The 24,626-nt window shown below is 44.8% G+C and overlaps 1 protein-coding gene across 1 annotated transcript in view; it reads right to left on the bottom strand.

Annotated features, from left to right (window-relative positions):
- Positions 1-24,380, bottom strand: part of YY1 (YY1 transcription factor) — a 47,886-nt gene extending 23,506 nt beyond the window's left edge. The window contains exons 1-2 of the mRNA XM_032763486.2: positions 20,941-24,380; positions 2,535-2,697 (exon numbers count right to left, since the gene is read on the bottom strand). Of these exons, the coding sequence (XP_032619377.1) occupies positions 2,535-2,697; positions 20,941-21,634 (857 nt within the window). The 5' untranslated portion in view covers positions 21,635-24,380. The remainder of the gene's footprint in view (positions 1-2,534; positions 2,698-20,940) is intronic.
- Between the last annotated feature and the right edge of the window lie 246 nt (positions 24,381-24,626).

The following is a 24,626-nucleotide window of genomic DNA, read 5'->3' as shown; positions in this document are numbered from 1 at the left end:
TTAAAGTTCAGGCTGAACTTTTTCATGTCTGCTGCAGGCTGACTTACTGGAAAAAAAATTCAAAAAATAAATTTAAAAAATCCTACAGTTGAAACATTTCCTAGTGTTAGGCAATTTTTTTTTATTATTTTTTTTTAAGAATTTGGCAAGCACAGATTATATTGAAGAGGGTTTATTTATAGTATTGAGAAGAATGGCAAGCAGCTTTAAAAATATGGTGCCATAGTGGCCAGTTATATAAATTTTATTAATTTATCTGCATTTATTTTGTATTTATAGGGGCAAACATTGTTATAAAGAAAACACTTTTAAAAAAAGATAATAGGAACAATACATATTTATAGACCCATTTTGGTTACATCAGTTATCTGTGACTACTTCCGGGGCGAAGAGGCAGGGTGGGGAAGGGTAAGAATGAATGCTTACAGATATCAGGGGGAGCCTTAAGGGTGATCAGCATTGTTCTCTCTTACCGATGAGCTAAATTATGTATTGGCAGAAATTATGGATTTTCAGCAGATTGGTTTGGTTTTTTTGCGCACGCACTGGCTGAATTTTAACTCCTTCCTGACACTAGCATCAGGACAGGGAAAATATATATTTTTGCCCATATTAAAAAATTCTTACCACCATTTGAGATGCTTTCAAATCTATGCTCCAATCATATCAGCAATGTACCTTTTGCTATCCTTGTGAAAGTCTGCACAAATTTGGCCAACATATCAAAATTTCAGGGGGAGGGTGGAAAATTGCAGTTTGCACATTTTCAGTAAAAGCTGGTAGAAGCTGTCAGCCTTACAGTCAGATTTTATATGCACTGAGCATACTCTATTGCCAAACAGTTTCTACAGGCCAGCTGAACTGCACATACATCATCCTCAGATTTTGATCATGCCCCACCATAGAGACAAGCATTTTTCCCAACAGTTGTGTCTCCCCAGCAGCTGGGGAGGAACTTTGATACCAGAAACAACAGCAGAAAGACTATACACTGTTTTCTCTGTGCTATTCTGCTAGCACTGAAGCAGCATAAGGGGATGACAATAGCAGAGGTAGACTATGGAAGGGGAACAGGAGCAGAGGGAGTAGAGACAGAAGGATCTACGTACACTTCCCACCAAAACCTGGAATGGAAACCAGTATTCCCCTGCTGTCTAGCAAACAGCTGTGAACCCCACTGGCAGAAGTTACAGCAGAACCTCAGACTTATAAACACCTTGGGAACTGGAGACTGCTAGTAACTGTATGAAACTTTATGGTTATTTCAAAAGTTTACAACTGAAATTGACTTAATACAACTTTGAAGCTTTACTGTGCAGAATAAAAATGCTGCTTTCCATTTTTTTTTTTTTTTTTAGCAGGTTACGTTTAACACAGTACTGTACTTGCTTTTTTTTTTTGGTCTCTGTTGCTGCCTGGTTGTGTACTTCCAGTTCCAAATGAGGTATGTGGTTGACTGGTCAGTTCGTGACTCTGGTGTTTGTAACTCTGAGGTTCTACTGTACATCTCTTCCCCCTCTAGTGGCTGGCCCATACAGAGGTAACAGCTGACTACTTGCTACTAATTTCACTATTGTCTCAACTGGTAGAAATCTGGGCTGTGGATCTAATGTTCCCCAAGCCCTGCACAAATTATGTGGCACCATACCACATGGGCTAATATTTCAGTTTTAAAAACAAGATTACTCAAATGCTCAAAGTTTAGAAAATGCCACAATTAAGGACGCCTATACACTCAACCAGTGAGTGATCATGTAATTAGATGCTGTATCATAATGCATATGCAGGATGGGCCAAATTAAGATCGCACAGGCAACCTGAACTGATGTTTCCTAAACTTAAGTACTGACTATGCAATCTTCCACCCCCGCTCCCCCATGTTAAGGTTTTTTGTGATAAACACAATACAAAAGATATTTTCCATTACTAAGAAAAAAAGGATCAATGGATTGGTTTTGTACAGTTTTTCAACTGTTGAAAACTAAATTTGATGTAGTGGAGCAAGTTGTAGAACCCACAAACACTGATAGGGGTTGAGGTGGTCAAGAATGAAAATATTAACAACACTACTGGCCTGTTCTTATTGTACTGGACAACTTTTGAGTGTCGCACGTTTGATTTGTCAAATCTAATAAGGAAGTAGCCACCTCTCACTCAAATGTATTTTTAGCCTCAGGTAATCCTTCAAAACAGCAATAGTAAGGACATGTGTAAAGATGTAACTTCTCAAGGTATGCGATTCCTTTCCGCCACAAAGACTAAAGAGTAAAACAAAAAATTATCTGGCATTGATAAAAATTAAATATTTTAAAGACTATAGCATTTGGGAAATGGAAACAAAATATTGAGAATACTTGACCCAAGTTCCTGTTACTCTGTTTGTTTCTCAGGCTCTTTACGAGAAATAATATAGGAAACAATGGAGTCAGGCAAAGTAATTTGACAGCTAGTGTTCACGTTTTTGAAGGTTTTATTTAAGAAAACAAGAGAATGATAGTCATTTTAGATTTAACAGATGCTCTTTTGTGACTTACCTAGCAAATTCAGCTAGCTGCTTGGGGTCTGAAAGGTCAATGCCAGGTATTCCTCCAGGAGGAAGTTTCTTTCCTGTCATGTACTCTGAGTAATCAGGTGGAGAGTTCTCACCAATGATCTGTTCTTCCACCACTGTTTCATGGTCAATGTCTTTTTTATCATCTGAAACAGACAAAATTATCCTGGATGTTTACATATATTAAATCAAACACCACGAATACTATCTTTAGGCATCTTGCATGACCAATATTTCAATGCAAATTAACTATTGCAAAAAGTAAAATTCTAATGTTCTCCAACCAATGTCAGTGCACTTCTAGACTCCTATGCTACTTTTAAGGAGTCAACAGGAATCAGTTCCACAAGTTATAAAAAAAACCACAACACACATTTTCTGAGGCATGGTGAACATATGCACACACTTTTTTTCCTTTTTTCTTTTTTACACACTAGATCTAATTAAGTGCAAGTTATGGGGTATCACTAGGAACATCCTAGAGATAAAGCATACATTTAACTGGTGGATCTTGGAGTGTGCAAAATATGTATTTAAAAAAAGGAAACAGGTATGCCACAGCACTCAAAATGTCTGGGGACCTGGGTAAAAAGCACATTGCACCCCCACAGACCACCTCTGAAGGCAAAATGCTGAAGATGTGGTGGAGGATTTTAGTAGCCAGAGCCAATAGGTATGTAGATGATCACGGAAGACAAAAAACACATCTACCTACCTATTCCTGACCAGTTTCCGTGCAGCAAACCCAAATTTCTCTAGCTTAGGCCTATACACCTAAGACTTAGGTGAACCTAGCTACATTGCTCAAGGCTATGAAAAGTTTTGCACCATGTGTAACCTGTTTAGGTTGACCGTATCACCACAGCTAGATCAACAGAAGACTTCGTTCATCCACCTAGTTACTGCCTCTCAGAGAGGTAGATTACATACAGCTATGCAAAAACCCCTTTCATCAATATAGGAAGCGCCTACACCATGGGTTCTCAAAGTTCATTGCACCATAAGGGTGGAGCCTGAGCCCCATTGCCTGGGGTGAGGGTGCAGCTTGGGCTTCAGCCCTGAGTCCCAACAGGTCTAATGCTGGCATTGGCGACCCCATTAAAATGGGGACTCGAACCACTTTGGGGTCCCAACCCAAAGTTTGAGAACTGCTGGTCTATGCTGTGCCGCTGTAGTGTAAACATGGCCTAAACAGGATATCTTAACTGTCTACTTTGGCAAACTGCCAACTCTGGGTTGTTGTTGTTTTTCCCTATAAACAGTTTTCACACCTTCATATAGGTCCAACAAGTAAAATGCATGAATCAGTGGAGAGAACTCTGTTGGCTGCCTTCCTAATCAAACAACATGAGAGCAAAGGACAGCCAATGAAAATCCCCTGCACATGCTGAAGGGCTTCCTCTTCCAGCATGGACATCAGACTGTGTTCCCACTTCCCTATCCCACTGTGTAAACAAAGGAAGGGATCATTCCGGCCTTTGATCAGAAAGCTGATTAGGGAGTATTCCTCTCTACCAACTCTGCAGGTCCTTCTTTGGATTCCCTGTTTCCACCAGGCCTGGGAGCAGGGAGGAGTCCCTGGTGATGCTGCTCAACACTCACCCCCAAGCCTGCTGAAGTGGTGAAGATACTAGTTTCTCTCTACTGATGTTTTAAAGCCCCATATTCAGCAGGGGGAGCTAGCTAATAACTCTCTTCAGTGTGGAGAGGGCCTTAGGGAAGTATTCATCTCAGAGTGTTTCCCTGCTGGGAGAAAGACTCAGAGAGCCATCTCTTTTTCTCCCATCCACAAGGAGCCTTCCCAAAATACAGCGAGGATCAGAGTAATGAAACATCAGGTATGATGTTAGCAGCTTTACTCTGTTCACAGTACCTCTACCACAGCTCACAGTGGCTATGTCTACACTACTGTGTTAAGTCGACCTATGCTACGCAACTCCAACCACATGAATAACGTAGCTGGAGTCTATATCCCTTAGGTTGAGTTACTGCGGGGTCTACAGCTCAAGGGGCAAGAGGTCGATGGGAGAAAATCTCCCGTCGACTTACCTTACTCTTCTTGTTGGGGGTAGAGTACAAGAGTCGACTGGAGAGCAACCTGCAGTCTATTTGGTAGGTCTTCACTAGACCCGCTAAATCGACCACTGGTGGATTGATCTCAGAGCATCAATCCCTGCTGTAGTGTAGACCTGCCCCATACATATAGTGTTAGAAATAATCTCCTTGCCAGTATAATCCTACTTCCACTGCCTTGCTTATTTAGGGTAGCTCTGTCAAGCCACTTTTGTCCCATGAGTGAGCCCCAGAGCCACACCAGAAAAATATAAAGTGGGAGTTGATAACACAACAGTAAAGAGCGAAGACTCAGCATAAGAGAGGGCAGATACAGCTCCCCCATTTTAAGAAAAGGCAAGGCAAAGGAAGTAGAAAGAAAATGTACTAGATGGGGCAGGAGTGGGGAAGGAGGACAACAGTGAACAAGAAAAAGGAAAAAAAAAGGTACTAGCCTGGGTTAGTATGTGCTAGTTATTCATGTTACAGAAGAACAACAAAATGCAGAAAGTAACAAACCACCATTGTTCAGTAACGTATAGAAGAAAGAAAAGACTATCAAATGACCTGCATTGTAGGAAATTTCTCTCCTTTATCTGTGTTGAAAAATACCAAAATGACAACTCACCAATTTGTAATACCTGCTTTCAAACTATGCTACACCAATCTATTTCTAGAATTGTTACTGCTAGTTTGAAGTTTAATCTGATCTACCAGCTCAAATACTGTTCACTTAAATGTTTCATGGTGAAAAATGAAACACTTTTCTAACAAAATGAAAGTGTGTGTTAAAGAGAAAGCTCTAATATACATATTGAACAAAATACCTAGAAAGTCTTCCTAGTCTTCATATTACAGATTCTCCATCTTTCCTTCTCTAATAACTGCTGAAAATATTAGACACATTTAACTAAAAGTGAAAGTACAAAATGTTTAACATATCTGTTTTCCAGCACCTACAAGAGAAGCTACCACTCTAATTTAGGAAGGTATTATAAATGCAGAAGCCTCAAGTTTAACAATATGTTCTTCGAAATGGTTAGTAGTTTATGAACAGCATTAATTGACATTTATGACAGCTAGAAACATTAAACTTCCAGGAAGTTTATAGTTCTGTATTTCTGAATTAAGTTTTATACCTCCTGAATCCTTGGAGCACAATGAGTTTTGATAGCCTCTCTTGTTTAGCTAATCCTATACCTTCTCCCAACTTCCAATCGGAGTTTGGTGATATTTACAAGAAACAAAGGTTAGTTTCCATTTTCAGCCTCACATCAGATGAACTAGTCAATAAGAAAACTGTATGCATATATTCCTAAACAGTATCCTTTCTCCTAGCAGCAAGAGCTACAGATTCTATAATGCTCACTTCCCCCAAAGCTGTAAGAATTCAGAACTGTCAGAGACTACCTCAATGATATGCCTCTCCTTCTGAAGAGCCTGCCAACCAAGATCATTTCCACAAATATCCTGAAAACCATGTTCTACATGAGTAAATTACTGAGTAAAACACTAGTACTATAAAAGAGTTCCTACCACAAAGCATGAAAACTTTGTTTTGGTACCTAGCAAATAGTGATCCCTTCTTTTAGCTACAAGGCTAACAAAAACAAACAAAACCAACACTATCTGTGGATCTTACCCAAAATTTTCCTTCTGGCAGGTAGGTAATAAGTGTTTCAGCACAGTAGTTTCTATAGTTTTTACAATGGAATTTCATCAGCATGTACCCTAGAGTGAGAAAATTTTCCCATTTAACCAAAAACAAATAAAAACAACTATGCATAAAGCAGTTCCTGTGACACTACAGTATTTAATATCCTCCCCAAGACAGCAACAGATCAGGCTTGCATCTCTATTACAAAGTACTTTATAAGTGAATGAACAAGACCACCAGGTAGCTGTTTGGGAGATATCTTCTTAGGAAGCATACATTTCCAAAGAGCCAGTTACTGATGTTAGGGTATCTCTCTGTAAGCCATGGTTCTTACTCAGGGATTGCCTCTAACCACACTCCTTTCCTCACACGCACACACACCTCTTTCAACCTTTGCTAGCTGGTTCATGTAGGGCTGCAGGCAAAAGCCCAAGTCAGGCTTTCAGTCTGACTGGTAACCCAACATTTGTAGTAGGAATGCAGACTGAACTACCTTAGTGCTGATAGTCCCCCACTGTCTTCACAGAATCAGATATATACAGGGCCAGAAGGGACCTTCCCACTACCCACCCCGCTGACCATGTCCAGAAAGACATACAACATCTCCCACAATTCACTGGGAAAGATGCATACTGCTGCAGTAAATTGAGCTTCTTAAAGAACTATGGGATATGCCCCCAGAAATCCTAGTACCACAAAGGTGAGTAAAGACTAATGAGCCTCATACCCAGACTAGGCTAATCCATATGCTGATTAGCAACTAACTCTACAGTAATTGGCATGGGTGAAGACAATCTATGCCTTGTATCTCATACACTAGCTGATGCACCTAGATATTTCAGGCTTCAAGACTTTTGTCCCTTACAGCCATGTGAGAGCCTTGATTATCTTGATTTTCTCAAGATTTTGGATTTGACTAAACATATCTTTAGCACAGTGTCCATAAGCCAGGTGTGCCACACCTTTTCAACGATAACATGGGATAGAACTAGAGTGTACTGTCTCCTGTGATTTATGGACTCTAGAATTGACTTCATGGATGAATGCCAGGTTTGCCCCCCCAAGAACCACTTTATCAGCATGAAAAATGCACTACCAGCTCTTTAAGGAGAGAGTGTAGTTCCAATACTCATCTAGCTGACATGACTGCTAAAACACAAAAAAACAAACAAACAAAAAATGACAGAGGGCATACAGAGATACTGCCTTTAAGAGACTCAAAAGAGACATTGCAAGAGGACATTTAGCATAATGCAGACAATCCAAAATGGAATTCTGAGTCTCTGCGGAGGACACATTAGAGAGGATGTTTGGATAAAGCTCCATACCTGAAGTTGAAGTTCTTCCTTCTGGACATTTCCAGTACAACGGATATGTGTGATACACATCTTAAGCTGGGCACCGACAAACTCCTAGTGACACTAGCATGAAGGAAAAGTGTTCACAACAGTAACTCAAATTACGCTCGAGCTAACTTGAATACAGACAGAATACAGATCCTGGACTTCAGAAAAACAGACTTTGAATCTCTCAGGGAACTGATGGGCAGGATCCCCTGGGAGAACAACATGAGGGGGAAAGAAGTCCAGGAGAGCTAACTGTATTTTAAAGAATCCTTATTGAGGTTGCAGGAAAAAAAGACACCCTGATGTGTAGAAAGAATAGTAAATGAAAACAAGAGAATGATAGTCGCTTAACAGTGAAATCCTTTGCTGATCTTAAACGCAAAAAAGAAGCTTACAAGAAGTGGAAGATGGAAAATGACCAGGGAGGAGTATAAAAATATTGCTCAGGCATGCAGGAAGGAAATCAGGAAGGCCAAATCACACTCGGAGTTGCAGCTAGCAAGAGATATTAAGAGTAACAAGAAGGGTTTCTTCAGCTGTGTTAGCAACAAGAAGAAAGTCACTGAATGAGGGAGGCAACCCAGTGACAGAGGATATGGAAAAAGCTAATGTACTCAATGCTTTTTTTGCCTCAGTCTTCACGAATAAGGTCAGCTCCCAGATTGCTGCACTGGGCAGCACAGTGTGGGAAGGTGACCAGCCCTCTGTGGAGAAAGAAGTGGTTCAGGACTATTTAGAAAAACTGGATGAGCACAAGTCCATGGGGCTGGATGTGCTGCATTCGAGGGCATTAAAGGAATTGATGGATGTTTGCGCAGAGCCATTGGCCATTATCTTTGAAAACTCATGGCAATTGGCGGAGGTCCCAGATGACTGGAAAAAAGGCTAATGTAGTTCCCATCTTTAAAAAAGGGAAAGAGAAGGATCTGGGGAACTACAGGCCAGTCAGCCTCAACTCAGTCCCTGGAAAAAAATCATGGAACAGGTCCTCAAGGAATCAATTCTGAAGCATCTGGAGAGAAAGTGATCAGGAACAGTCAGCATGGATTCACCAAGGGCAAGTCATGCCTCACTAACCTAATTGCCTTCTATGAGGACATAACTGGCTCTGTGGATGAGGGGAAAGCAGTGGATCTGTTATTCCTTGACTTTAGCAAAGCTTTTGATACGGTCTCCCACAGTATCCTTGCCAGCAAGTTAAAGAAGTATGGGCTGGATGAATGGACTATAAGGTGGATAGAAAGTTGGCTAGATCGTCGGCTAGATCATCAGGCTCAACAGATAGTGATCAATGGCTCCATGTCTAATTGGCAGCCAGTTTCAAGCAGAGTACGCCAAGGGTCAGTCCTGGGGCTGGTTTTGTCCAATATCTTCATTAATGATCTGCAGGGTGGCGAGGACTGCATTCTCAGCAAGTTTGCAGATGACACTAAACCGAGAGGAGTGGTAGATACGCTGGAGGGTAGGGAGAGGGTACAGAGGGACCTAGACAAATTAGAGGATTGGGCCAAAAGAAACCTGACAAGGTTCAACAAGCACAAGTGCAGAGTCCTGCACTTAGGACGGAAGAATCCCATTCACTGTTACAAACTAGGGACCAAAGGGCTAGGAAGCAGTTCTGCAGAAAAGGACTTAGGGGTTACAGTGGACAAGAGGCTGGATATGAGTCAACAGTGTGCCCTTGTTGCCAAGAAGGCTAATGGCATTTTGGGCTGTATAAGTAGGGGCACTGCCAGCAGAACAAGGGACTTGATCATTCCCCTCTAATCGACACTGGTGAGGCCTCATCTGGAGTACTGTGTCCAGTTTTGGGCCCCACACTACAAGAAGAATGTGGAAAAATTGGAAAGAGTCCAGTGGAGGACAACAAAAATGATTAGGAGGCTAGAGCACATGACTTATGAGGAGAGGCCGAGGGAACTGGGATTGTTTAGTCTGCAGAAGAGAAGAATCAGGGGGGATTCGATAGCTGCTTTCAGCTACCAGAAAGGAGGTTCCAAAGAGGATGGATCTAGACTGTTCTCAGTAGTACCAGATGACAGAACAAGGAGTAATGGTCTCAAGTTACAGTGGGGGAGGTTTAGGTTGGACATTAGGAAAAACTTCTTCTCTAGGAGGGTGGTGAAGCACTGGAATGGGTTACCTAAGGAGGTAGTGGTATCTTCTTCCTTAAGAGGTTTTTAAGGGCAGACTTGACAAAACCCTGGCTGGGATGATTTAGCGGGGAACTAGTCCTGCTTTGAGCAGGGGGTTGGACTAGATGACCTCCTGAGGTCCCTTCCGACCCGGATAGTCTATGATTCTAACTGTGTTGTGAAGACACCCCCTATCATGCAATGTATTTCACTGATTTTGGTGCAACTCCACTCTGTATGCCAGACTTTAAATTATAGTGACATTACAAGGATTCTGTTGTTGCATTTTATCTGGAAAGTGAAAGGGTAGAGATTACCTTGTCCAAATATCTTCTCAAGTGGCAGCCAGCCAGTTCGGAAGGAATAGTAGAAATGGTCACGTTTATTAGGTTCGATAATTAGAGTCCTCTGTACTCTGTGGCGCAACAGGACAAAATTCTACAGCAAACACTCCCAAGTGCTATGAAAAGAACCCTTAACTTCCGCAGACAGTATTTTTGTTTAGCTCTCCATTAGATACCCTTCATTTCCATGACCTGTTTTTTTCCAGAGCCTTGTTATCTGGCTCCATCAATTACAGAGCAGGGAGAAAATACTGTAATTCAAATAAATTCCACTTCTAGGAAAACTGGAGAACGTAAGGGAGCTGCAGGAAACTCCCAAGAGGACAAGACAGAAAGTCACTGGTTGCTTGGTTCATTAAATGCCAGATTCTGCAGCAAAAAAGCCAAATTTTTGCATCCCTCCCTCCCCTACCAATCCCCAAGATGCCACAAATTTTGCAGTCTTTGAATCTCCTGACTGAGAGTTATTGTTTCAGGCCTTCTGTAAACTCAGGAAGACAACATTCCATCCCCTTACGCTCAATTTACCTTTTCAATATTATCTACATAATCACAAGGTTAGAATATTTGTTTTTAAAAAGTTAAAATTCTGGAATAAAATTCTGTGATAAAGAATGATTTCAGTGGCTGGGGAATACATAGGACCCTCTGCTAATAGTAATGTTCTCTTCAAGCCTTGCCATCAGAATCACAATCTCCTGCAACATGCTGACTTTCTGCACTGTCCTGGACAATGGCAAGAATGGTTAAAAGGCATAGAAACAGATTTCTGTGGCAGGACTGGTACAGCACATCTGTGGCCTCTGTTCACTGATCTCTTCTGGCAAAAGGCTTCTTAGTTATTATGTTTGGAAAAAAAGAATTGTTGCTAGCTTATTAAATTCTCTACTTTTGTGCCAAACTTCTTGTTACAAGTTCCATTCTGCCTCATCTACTGTTTACCTAATTGACTGTTTGGTTGTTTTAACGTGCATTGCACATATTGTGAACAGGGTACTTCTCTGCCCAGGTCACCCAACCTGATGTATCAGATCACTAGAGATGCATGAATTGATCAAGTGCTGCACATATTTATCTTGTCATGGTTTGACTTCAACATTTATGTGAGGCCACCATGAAACATGACAATGCCACTTAGATTACCTCTCCATGTCAACAAACATCCAGTGCAAGGGAGAAGAAAGATGCAGTGTAAGGATCTGGGAACTGGTTGGTACTGCGACTTCATCCTCCCTTAAGGTGGACTACCAATTAGTGATCAAGGTAGTATGCAGTCCACCTTGCACAGAAGTTCTTCCACCACTTATAATTATTCCAAGATACACACGTTGCAGCAGTAGCCAGAAACCTCAATGGTTTGAGGCGACCAGTCTGCTCCTCCCTAGCCAAGCAACAACAGTTTAAACATTTGTCACCTTCAGACAGCATTTTGTTACACTCCACCTGGGGCTAATCTTGAAGGCCACCTGGTCCAAAAAAGTAAAAACGGGAGGTCAAAAAATGGAGGAAGAGTGGCAATAAAGAGTAGAACACGTGCGTAAGGCACCAAAAGTAGTGTTTTCATGCATGTCTATGCTCTCACACCCCCCTTGTAACAGAGCAAAAGCACCAAGATTTTATTTTAAAAAACTAAGCCAATAAAGTAGCATTAAGCAAAGCAGAACACAACTTCAGCTACTAAGCAAATGCTCAAGATGTGTTCTTCCCCCCCATTCACATATGCACCATCTATTAATGAGTGTTTGAAAATTAGACTTTAGTACAGGAAATCTCACACTGGTCTAAGTCCTGGATTGGTACCAAAAGAGTACTGCTTTTGTCTAAACAATCCACACCAGACTGAAGGCACTTTTTCTCTGTCTGCCAGAGCTAGAAATGAATGCTAGCCACCACTGGAAAGATGGGTGCCCACCTATACAGTGGTGGACTCATTTCCAACTATGGCAGTTGAAAAAATACCAACTTTAACTTAAGTCATTCTAATCAATTCATGCCTTAGCTCCCCATCTCCACTACAACCCAATTTTAGTAACTGCTACCTCACATATGGAGATGGCACAAGCTTTTTAAAGCTACTTGAGGCTCAAGTAAAAATTCCAATTTTCAATGGAAAATGGCAAAAAACAAAACAAAACATTTTTTCTGTTTTTCATGGGGTTGCTTAACCTCTTCCTGAGCATAGAAACAGCAACTCCTCATAACATATACAGCCCATGGGACCCTAACCTTTCAGTGCTGTGCAGGATGCTGCAATCTTAAAGGTATAAATATGAAAAGGAACCATCTACAAAGGATTTTTTAAGATGGGTTTGTATCTGATTCTTAATGATGTATGCAGGAGTTCTGAAAAGTTCACGTTCCTAATCTTTCTAAGGGGAGAGAAAAGTCTGATCTTTTGTTTTGCTGGAGGACTTATGAGGTGTGTGCTCTCATTTTAATTGCAAGGCGCAAGTCTTTAACTGAACCTTTAACAAAAAACACCCTTTCTCCTATATGTTAATTATGCATTATATTTAGTTTTAAATAGATGATTAAAATAACTAAAACAAGTTGACTACAAACTGGAAGACTAGGACTCTAGTTTAGAAACAATCAAGTGAGAAGCAAATTGATAGGTATTTAAAATAATTAATGTTACAAGTGTGAGATTTACCCTCACAATTGAAAGACATTACATTTAAAACAGAGGAAAGAAAATATTTATAGTGTACAGTTAGTCTGTGAAAGGGTCACAAATCCAACAGCAGATTAATACTTAAGGATCCCCAAAACATCCACTGTTTTATGAATTAGGATTAAAAAAAGGTTATTGTCCTCTGCTTTAGGATACAGGCCAATCACTACTTGCCTCAGTTGGGAATAAGTTCTCCAATAAGCATCTTATTCCATAGTTGTCCATTACCTGGAGATTTTTGCACCTTCCTAAACTATGAATCAGGCACCTTCCTGAATTAGATGTCTGGTCTGGTGAGTATGGCAATTCCTGTACTCCTAATGACAGGCAGCACTAGATGCTGGAGAGGGAAAAACAACCCAGAAAAGTCAGGAGTCAAAACCTCCTAGATGCTGTGATGTGAGGCTGAGCATAATCTTAAACTGAACTTTAAATGACCCAGCCTTTAACTTCAGCATAAAGTCTCATAATAAAACTCAGGAAGCCCACTGAAATGGAACCATAAAATTACCAAGAATACTACAATTTTTATAGTTCATGTATTTTGGCCCTCTCAGACTACTAATGGGATGGGATCTGAGTTACTGCAGAGAATTCTTTGCTTAGTGCTGGCTGGTGAGTCTTCCTCACATGCTCAGGGTTTAGCTGATCGCCATATTTGGGGTCGGGAAGGAATTTTCCTCCAGGGCAGATTGGCAGAGGCCCTGGAGGTTTTTCGTCTTCCTCTGCACTGGTGGAATCTTCTGCAGCTTGAGTCTCAAACCGCAATTTGAAGACTAAATAACTCGACATAGTTAGGTTCGTTAAGAAGTGGATGGTATGGGATCGGGCCTGCTTGCGCAGACGGTCAGACTAGATATCATAATATGTCCCTTCATCCTATGAGCTATGAACTAACTACATCTGGTACTCCCAGGGTATTTCTATTTGTCAAAAAATCACACAATACACCTCTATCTTGATATAATGTGACCCAATATAACATGAATTCGGCTATAACGTGGTAGGGGGGGGGTGCGCAGGGGATGGGCCGCGCACTCCAGTGGATCAAAGCAAGTTCAATATAACGCAGTTTCCCCTATAACGCAGTTAGGCTTTTTGGCTCCTGAAGACAGCGTTATATCAAGGTTGAGGTGTATAACCACGCCAGTTTCAATTAGTTTGATAATTTATTTCAAAACACCTGTCAGCAAGTATGTCTGTAACAATACAAGCAGGAACGAGTCCTGTGGCACCTTATAGACTAACAGACATATTGGAACATGAGCTTTCGTGGGTGAATACCCAGTTTGTCCGTCTGTTAGTCTATAAAGAGCCACAGGACTCTTTGCTGCTTTTCCAGATCAAGACTAACATGGCTACCTCTCTGATACTCGATATGTAACAATACAGATCACCTCCCCACCAAAAAACAATCAGGAAATGTTTTTTTTGACAAATAGATTCCTAACGAGGCACATTAAATAAATTACTCAAAGTTCTATATTAAACTACAGAACAGGAACATATTTCCTACTTCCCTCAGAAGCAAAGGCTTCGGGGAGTCAGGGGCAGAGGGAGAGGCTGAGGGAGAGGGAAGGAGCCTGGGAATGAACCTGGAGGGCTGTTGCGTGTGGGTCGGAGAAGTATGGAACAGGGTTTTGGTGTTTTTTTTTTTTTTGTTGTGGTGGTGGTGGATTGGTAGGGAGTTGGGGAGCCTAACCCATGCAGACCCTGGCTAATCCCTAGCCTCTCTCATTCAGTCAGGCAGATAATTTGCCTCATCCCCATGTGTCCCTGCAACCTCCCCTCTCCCATCCCCATGTGTCTCTGCAGCCCCCTCCCATTCAACTCCTGGCTCAATGCTGTCCCCCCCCCTAGCTCCTGAGCCCACACTCCAGTCTGTCCCCCCCACTAGACCTTCTGAATCCCAGTCTGTGACACTCCGTCCCCAGCAGCCTCACGTGCCCTGCTCTGTCCCCGCTGTGAGGAATTCTGTTTTTCCCTGTTCCGCTCCACCCATTGGCTGTCATCTCTTCTGGCACCACAGCAGCCCCTGGTGGGCAAAAAATGTAACCGCAGCACCTCTCCAGCAGAATCCATATGCTGCAGAAGGTGGGGAAAAAAAAAAAAAAATCTGAGCGGGGCACATGAATTCTGCACAGGCACAGAATTCCCCCAGGAGTAATCTTTATGTCAACTCCTGTCTGAGCATATGACACTTGAAAGTGTGTTTTTGAACACAATGCTCAACAGCTGAATGGGATGGCTTAGGACTGGTCTACTCACGGAAATTGCAAAATGTAACTGAATCAATGCAACTCTTTGGTGGTATTACCAAATTAAGCCAAATCAATTTTAGCTGCTCAATCCTGTTTTAAGAGGCCTCACAGAAGTAAGTTACAATTTAGAGGCTAATTTAGTTGAATCCATGCAGTGTGTGTATACCAGGCCCTAGTGTTCTAAGCTTAGTGTTTAAAACAACAACTCTTTCTGGAGCCACAGTTTCAGTACTGTCTTCCCCAGTCTGTAAACAACTCCAGTGCTGCTCAGAGCTTTGACAAGCTTCAGTAAGAGTGCAATCTGACTGGGGTTTCGTTAAGTTTTTACTGCTACTATCCAGAACCCAGCACTGGCCCTATTCATTGAAGACAAGGACTCAAATCGAAGCTGGGAGAGTGGAGGCAGAGGTAGCTATGATGCTGGGGAGGAGGTAGGCGTAGAATCTCATTTCCCCAACCCATTCTCCCTACAACCAGGAAGCATCTAGTTATTCCTTCTCCTTGCTACCACTTCAAATTTATCAGGCACCTTTTAGCAAGATGCTAGTATGAAAGACTGCAATCAACCACAGCCCAGAAACAGCACCCAACAGTAGAAATCCTGACATCCTCTCCTTTCCACCCAGTGGAGGGAGGACTCCAGATGCAATAGCTTGGTGAGACAGGGCCTCTGGTTATCTTTATCAGTCTTTGGCTCATAGGTTTAAACCTCTGGCTATAAGGCATCAGATAAAATTCCCAAGCCCTCTAGTTGACTGTGTGAATGGGTGGTTGATGGAAGGAGAGTGATCAGATAAACAGTATGGTAGTGATTAAGTTTTGGAATGAGACAGGAATAGGACTAGAGTGGAGAGAAAGCAGAATACACATTGCCAGAAAACAAAAGTTGTAAGGTGTCAGGGAAACAAAGAAACACAGAGGGGGAAAGAGAGAGAGGCAACTTGACTCATTATAGAAAGGAAAAAAACAAACTGTTTGCATAGCTCCTACCATAACGAGGCTCCAATCCAGACTGCAGCCTCTGGGTGCTACTACAGTATATATTTGAAATAATACAGTGGGGTCTGAAGCCAGCAACAGAAAACAGGTATAACAAAAAGCAACAGATCTAGTTATAAAAAACAAGTGTGCATTCTCGTGCCACAAAAAATTGCAGAATTTTCCCGGTTTAGAAGAGAATCAGGGCCTTTTCCTCACTAAAACAAACAGTACCATTCACCACACAAACGATTTTCTCTGATCATGAATGGCACCCAACGGATACGTTGGAGAAACTATGGACAGTGCAGAGAGGCTACTCAGTGTAGGAATATGCTTGAAGAGTTTATAGTAATTTTCAAATATTTGAAGAAATATTTAAAAGATCAGAGCTCATTGTCCATTGTCCTTCCACACGTATGAAAGGAAGCAAGTCCCAGATGCAAAGCTGAAGTTAGCTTCAAGAACTGCCATAAAGCATTACTGTTTTCAAACTAACATTTTATTTAAAACCAACCTTGTGTTTGCCAAGTTCTGACACAGCAGAATACAAAAGGAGACATCAGAGCACTTTTATGAAGAGCCTAAATGGTTACCAACAGTGCTGCTGCAACTGACTTAACTATACAACAAAACTAAACATTCAACTTCCTAGGTACAAAGGATAACATCTAATAGATTACTATACGTGCATAATTTTAGAAGATGTAAGGCAATGCTCATTTGCAGGAAAGATTTGAGCCCTAAATTTAACAACACTGGTTTATCAATCACTTTAACAGCACTGGAAAATGGCACGTGCTGTTCATTTATATTGCTCAACAGCAGTGGTCACCAACCGGTCAATTGTGACCGACTGGTCGATCCTGGAATCTCTCCCAGTTGATCACAGTCTCTAGCTGCTATAAGTCCAGTAGTATAGTGGGGCTGTCACTAAGGCAGGCTCCCTGCCTGCCCTGCCCGCCCTGCCCCCACGCTACTTCCAGAGGCAGTCAACATGCCTCTGCAGCCCGAGGGTGGTGGTGGGGGAAACTATGATAGGCTGGGCTCTCTGCACACTGCTCCTGCCTGCAAGCACTGCCCCCGCAGCTCCCATTGGCTGGGAACAGGGAACTGCAGCCAATGGGAGCTGAGGGGGCAGTGCCTGAAGAGAGAGGCAGCACAAGGAGCCATATGCACTGCCCCTGGGGCACATGGACCGCTTCTGGGAGCATCATGGGGTCAAGAGCTTGCCTTAGCCCCACTGTGCTGCGACTGGGAGCCACCTGAGGTAAGTTTCCCCTGGCAGGAGCTCGCACCCCAACCCCCCATACCATCTCCTGCACCTCAAACCTTTGCCCCAGCTGGGCCCCCTCCCAAAGCCAGCACCCCATACCCCCTCCTGCACCCTGAATCCCTGACCCTCCTCCTGGAGCTAGCACCTTATACCCCCACCTGCACACCAACACACTGCCCCAGCCCAGAGCCCCCTCCTGAACCCAAATTCCCTCCCAGAGCATATATCCCAAACCCAGCCCTGACCCCCCTCCTGGATCCCACACCCCACCACTCTGCCCCAGCCCAGAGCCCCCTCCTGCACCAAAACTCCCTCATGGAGCTTGCACCCCTTTCCCAGGCTCAGCCCAGATCCTCCTCCCACACTCTGAACCCCTTGGCCAGAGTCCACGCCCCCTCCCGAACCCCAACCCAGTGAAAGTGAGTGGTGGGTGGGGGAGAGCAATTGATGTGGGGAGGGGTGTTTGAGTATGGCGGGACCTCGGGGAAGGGGCAGGGTAGATCTTGGGTTGCACTTTAATTCAAAAAGTGATCTTGTACGTAAAAAGGCTGGAGACCACTGCTTGACAGTGTTTGAAGGCAAAGTGTCCTTGTTCCTCTCTGAAACCCCCAGATGCAAGCCACACAGAATCCATATCTTGACAAACCACTTGTTTATTTTTCTCTCTGATGAACTTTTTACTAAATTTCTATGTCTGAGATGAAGCTTACCAGGTAATTACGGACCTGTTCCACAGTCTGACCCAATTTAAGTTAAAACTGTGCAATGGTGCAAAACACTTAAAAGCCACTAATTTAAATCTTGTTTAGTTGAAATATGCAGTGTCAAATGTCCTATTTCATTATCTTTTGTGATAACAGTATACTACTAACACACTTCTACCCTGTTAAGGGAGATGGAGTTTTTGGGTACGCTTCTTGTGGAGTTATTCTGGTATCCATTCTGTTTATAATCTGGAACTTCCGAAAACAGACTTAATTAAGTCTCAGGACTATAAGTCACACAAGGGATGGACTAGCCTACTGAATAGTCTCGATGGCCCTCACAACAGTAACGACATGTTGCTGCAGCCAACTACACTGTACACAAATGCACTATTGTAGTACTTCAGCATAGGTAATGTCTACATTGACAGGAGGGGCTCTCTCATCTGTGTAATACACCTCCCTAAGAGGCAGAAGCTAGGTGTACGGAAGAATTCTTCCATTGTCCAGCACAGCTATGTCTCCCAGGGGTGTGAATTTTTCATATCCAATACTCATACTACAACTGAGAGATGCACCTATGCCAGTAAATTCCTAGTGTAGATCAGCCGTAATAAAGAAAGTAGCCCTCATTTCTAGCAAGAAGACTATTACTATAATTAAAAAATAAGCACCGAACACCATTAGATTACAGTCTAAATACATGAAGCGGTTAGTTATGCCAGTATAATTTAAAATCTCTGATAAACTGTTACAAACAGAGACAGATTCTCCTTATTGGCATAAGGAACAGAGTCCACTGAAATTAATGGAGTTTCTCTCATTTAAACCAGTTTTACATCAGGGTATCAGACTCATTCATTATATCTATTGTACTTCATTTAAACCAAATACTAATCTGTATGTATAACAAGCTTTAAGCAAGCAACCTACTGGGCACTCTGAAGTGCAGAATTCAAATGCACACTAGCACTTGCTAACAGATTTTAACAATCTCCTGCAGCCTGTTTACTCAGTTGTCCCCCAGTCATTTGTTTTCAGCTATCTTAACAGTACCTTCAATTGACCACAACTAGAAATAGGCTCTGGCTACACTACACAGCTTACAGTGGCAGGTGTGTTAAGATGTATGTTTTGTTCACACTGTCTCTTCTACCTGCTTGACCACCGTTGCATTCTATGAGTTAAAATTCAGAGTATAAAATTTTGTTCAAGTTATTACAACACTCAAGGTTAGAAGAAGTTATCAGTGGAAGATGGAATTCCAATCTCTTCCTTGAGACTCATACAACAATCACATTACAACAGCCAGCTCTTCATGAACAGTGTACACATATATACATATACACAGTTTTAGCAAATAACTGATTTACTAATATATTTTGCTGGAGGGCAGGTGTTAATGTGATTCTTACAGAGAAGACAGTAAGAATTCTGCATTGATGGACAATAAATTAGGTTGCCTCCCTCTTCCAGAAATCTACAAAACACTTCAAAAGTAAGGGGGAGAAAACAATATTTGAAATAAAAGAAGACATTAGCAAAGCCAGAAACAAAATCAGGTTGATTCCTAACCCTGCAGACACAACCTTCCACTCTCCCTATCATAAAAGGTTAAAATCTTGTATCATGCTGGATTTTACATTTATTTTCTAAGAATCTTTGACAGGTGAATTTTTTTTGTATTTTCCCCTAATACAGAGATGAACTGAAAAAGCTTCTGACACAGTTATTATCAAATGGGAAAAGGCAGAGCTGAAACATCTCCAAGCGTAAGACAGGATCTACAGCCAAACCCTCCCCCATGCAAGATGCTGCCAGGGACCAAGGCTTTTCTGACATAAGATCCACCCCCTTCCTGCAGTGCCACTGACAGAGATCCAGGCTCCTATCCTGGGTATTTCTAAGGCCACTAACACTTCGGTAGCTGAGCACCCACTAGATATAGACAGAAGACGACCCTCCCCCGCCCCCCAAAAAATCTAAGAAAGGTGTTTTCCTCTCTTAGCCTCCACCCTCATGTCAGGCAGAGGATCCACCCACACTCAGCCCCTCTTGCAAAGAGCTTGACTCAGTGCAGAGGCACAGCAGGGCTGGCTCGCCCACAGGGCTCACTTAGAACGAGAGAAGTTTTAAGTGCCTCAATGGGGTACAGGCATCCACCCCTCGCCAGGCAGCGCCGTAACGCTACCACTGCCCTGCCGACCAACTTGCAGCATGAGAGCTGAGGCAGGCGGTAGCCATTTATCCTCCTCCGCCCCCCTCATGTAACGGTCACGGGCTGAAGTACACGCGTCATCCGGGGCTGCGGCCCATGTTCAGCATTAAAATGCAGCCCAATGGGGCCCCGGGTGTGCGGCGGCCAGAGGGGAGGGGAGGGGAGGGAACCGGCAGGCAGAGCGGGACGGGGCGCTGGTGGAGGCGGCTGCGAGGGAGCCGGCGCGGCAACGGGAGAAGAGGCGGCGAGCCGACGCGGAGGAGTGGGAGTAGGAAGAGAGAGAGCCGATGGCAGGAGACAGAGCCGGGGAGAAAGAGAAGCGGGGGGGTGGAGATGGAGCCAATGGGGGGCGAGGAAAGGAGGCTGGGTTCACCCCGCACCGTGTCCGCCCGCACACCCCGCCTCCCCCTGCTGCAGAAACTACGCCATTGCGGCCTAGTCCAGGAGCCAGCAGCGCGCTGCCTCCCTCTCGCTCCCCCTCCCCCCCGCCGCCATCTTGGCGGCCGCCGCCATCTTTCCTTCCCCCCGCCGGAGCCGGGCAGGAGCAGGAGCAGGAGCAGCAGCAGCGCAGACCCCGCCATCTTTTCGGGGGAGCCGCCATACTTGCCCTGGCGATGAACATGGCGGCGCCCATCACACACATCAAAACATGGCCTCCCTTCAAAACAAAACCGGCCCGGCAGAGCTGGTGGGCGCCCGGCGGGGCCTAGGGCCCGGGGAGGGAGGGGCCCGGTGCGTACTTACCCGAGGCCCACATGGTGACCGAGAACTCTCCCTCCAGGGTCTTGATCTGCACCTGCTTCTGCTCCCATTTCCTGCCTCCGCCGCCTTCGGCCCCACCGCCGCCTCCCCCGCTCAGGTAACTCTTCTTGCTGCTCTTCTTTCCGCTGCCGCCCTTCTTGACGCGGCCTCCGGCCGAGGACGAGCCGCCACCCCCACCACTCTTGCTACCGGCGGCGGCCACGGTGACCAGGGTCTGCTCGATATACTCGTCCTCCCCGGCGGGGGCCGGCACCGGGATGAGGATCTGGTCCTCGAAACCGTCGTCGGCCCGCAGCCCGTCCGAGTCGTCTCCCCCCACCACCTCCTCACGGGTCTGCACCAGGATCACCTCCTGGTGATGGTGCAGGTGGAGCTGCCCCCCGCCGCCGCCACCCGCGCCGCCGCCTGCTCCGCTAGGGTCTCCGTCCGACACGAGCGGCTGCAGCGCGATCATGGGCTGGTGGTGGTGGTGATAGTGATGGGGCGGGTGGTGCGGGCCGCACTCCTCGCAGCATTCATCCTCATCCTCCTCGTCCTCGTCCTCGTCGCCGCCCACCACGGTCGTCTCGATGGTCTCCACCGGGATGGTCTCCACCTCGATCTCGTGTAGCTCCACGATCTCGGCCGGCATCTCCGAGCCGTCCGTGGCGATGTACAGGGTGTCTCCCGAGGCCATGGCGGGGCGAGGAAGGGGACGAGCGACCGGGGGGTCCGGTCCGCTCCCCTCGGCGGGCAGGAGACGGGGCTCGGGCTCCTCTCGCTTCCCTTCCTTCTCCTCCTCCCCCTTCCACACAAACACCAGGCAGCTCCTCGCAGCCAGCGAGAGGGAGGCAGCCAGCCGCCAAATCCCGGCTACGTTCCCTCGCGAGACTTCCGCCGCTACCGCCGAGACGGACCTCAGCCCCTAGAGGCTGCTGCCGCCAGGAGTCACCCCTTCACGCTAAGCAGCCTATCATACCGCGTCTAGCACCGGGGATACGCCCCTTCAACCTTACAGCCTACTGGAGAGCGTCTGGGCCCGAGGCCCCGCCCATTACCATAAGCAGCATATCGCTGGGCCGCAGGGCACGCCCCGTAGCGCCTTTCAGCCTATCCCGGCTTCTTGCGGAAGACCCGCGCCCACAGTGAGTGGGGAGGAAGCTATCGCTCGCTCAAAGTCCTTTCTTTTGCCCCTGCGGAGGGGAAACGGTCTAGGAGGACCGTTGCTGGGCTCGTGACCCCGCTTCTCCCCCGGGTCTCTGTCACGGGCCATGCCGGAGCTGCGAGCGCCCCGGGGAACACGCCTCAGTGCTGAGCCGGGGTGAGTCGCCCCCGTGGGGCTGCTGCGGGGCGCTGCCACCGCGTCCCTGGAAACCCGGCCGCACTGTGGTTCCAGCCTGTTCTGAAGAACCCGAGAGTTCGCACCTCCCGTCCGCGCGCTCCTGCCCTCCGAAATTCTGGCTCGGCATAGCTGGCCGGCGGCTGTGGATGTTTCCCTTTATTATCGCTAATGCTGGGGTCAAGTAGCGCTCTCCAAAGCGAGCCTCATGCTGAGTTTCTAACACCTTCTAACGAAGTTGCATCTGATTTATAGTGAAGAAAAAGCACTTGCGGCGATACCGTTTTAGTATGTTACAGGGAATGGCTGTTTTAAACAGGATGACTCGCCCTGGCCAAAACAACATACAAGTGTTAACCGGAAGACATGCACCTTAGCAGGAGGTGGTTGCTTTGGGATCTGTGCAACAAGTAAGACAAGAGAAGGAAACTATTGTAAATCTACAGTACTGTACAAGCTCCGTCAGTTGCTTTTACCCTGTCGCTCTCATTCAGCTGGCTGCTGAAGGAGAAATCCTATACTTGTGTAAAATCAGTTTTGGATCAAAAGTGAAGAACCCCTCGCAAACTGCAAAATAAACTGCTACTTACTAGCTGTTGTCCATTTAAAGGAAAACAGATAGGCTTTGTCTGCTAGACTGTTCCCCCTCTACCTCATGAAGTGTCTCGCTCATCAATGAGTGGACTGGGAGCACTAGTGTAGACCGACTGCTGTCTAGCCATTCTGCTCAGAGCAGGTCCAGGCGACAGCAGTCAGTAACACCAGTAGACAGTGACCTGACTACTCTCCTATCTTTGCTATTATTTAGGTAAATGTACAGTGATAGAAACTGAAGTGTTTTGTTTTTTAACTTTCGGCTGGTAGAACAGTAATAACTGAGAGATGCATTTAAAGTCATCCTCTCAAGGAGGATAGTTGGGAAAACCCTGTAGTCTATTAAACAGATTAAACAATGTCAATTTAAATTTGGTTCATAGTTTCCAGTTTGTAAGCATGAGTTCCTTTTAAACATAAAAGCTTATAAAAATGACTCAACAACTTATTTGGAAATTCCACCCTAAAATTGTTTTAAAACTAAGTTTCCAGTACTGAAAACATTAAAATGAAACTGACTAATCAAAAGTGAAACTGATTTGATTTTCATTGTCCACCAGCAAATGGATTTCAAAACATTTCGTTTAATATTCTGTTGTTTGTAACAGGTAAGGATTACTGCATGATTCTGATGGTTGTTTCCTTTTAATCCTTTCTGTTGCCCTAGGCCAAATTTAAAAATAGTGATACCCCCTCCATTCTGCTCCACCTAAGTACAAATAATAACCACCCCATCAACCTGTGTAGGCTGCCTAGTATACTTGTGCCAAGTTCAGCAGATATGAAAAACTTCAGACATGAAGTTCAAGTGATCAAAGAGCCTTAACGAAACAAGATGAAATCATATCAAAACAAGTACTATGAAAAATCAGCTGCAGCTTTTCAATGTGATATTAAAATATGTAGTAAATGTAGACTCCAACCAACAAATATCCTTATTTCCTAATATCTTTCTAACTTTCCCCTCTGATCCTTCCTCCTCTGTTTGACCTGGTCTGCAACCCCTTGATTTTGGTAGGACTACTACACAAAGAAGACTTGTGGAATTGGGTCTTTAGGCCCCAATCCTGCATTGGGATCTGCCAGTGCAGAGTCTTGTACATACATGAAGTCCTAATGAAGCACTTCCTGAAGAAGATCCCTATGCAGGATCAGGGCCTAAGGCCTGGTCTACACTAGTGGGGGATCGCTTTAAGTTACACAACTTCAGCTACATGAATAACGTAGCTGAAGTCAATGTACTTAGAACTACTTACCACGGTGTCTTCACTGCAGTAAGTTGACTGTTGACGCTCCCCCATCAACTCTGCCTCTCACTCCGGTGGAGTACAGGAGTCGACAGGAGAGCACTTGGCAGTAGATTTATCGCGCGATAAATTGACCCCTGCTGGATCGATTGCTCCAGAGGTAAGTGTAGACATGCCCTTAGATGCAGGGCCGGCTTTAGGAAGCGCGGAGCCCAATTCGAACAGTTTCAACGGGGCCCCGACAAGGAAGACAAAAAGAAAAAAAAAAACCACGTGGGGCTTGTACTCACTGGGCAGTGCTCCGAGTCTTTGGTGGCACTTCAGCGGTGGGTCCTTCACTCGCTCCAGCTCTTCAGCAGCACTGAAGAACCCGCCGCCGAAGTGCCGCCGAAGATCCAGAACAAGTGAAGGACCCACCACCGAAGTGCTGCCGAAGACCCAGAGCGCCTCCAGGTGAGTAAAAAATTAAAAAGGCGCCTCTAGCCAGGGAAGAGATTCTCACTGGGCGC

Source organism: Chelonoidis abingdonii, chromosome 4 (assembly GCF_003597395.2).
Source record: "Chelonoidis abingdonii isolate Lonesome George chromosome 4, CheloAbing_2.0, whole genome shotgun sequence".
NCBI lineage: Eukaryota > Metazoa > Chordata > Testudines > Testudinidae > Chelonoidis > Chelonoidis abingdonii.
This window is presented reverse-complemented; position numbering and strand designations above follow the sequence as displayed.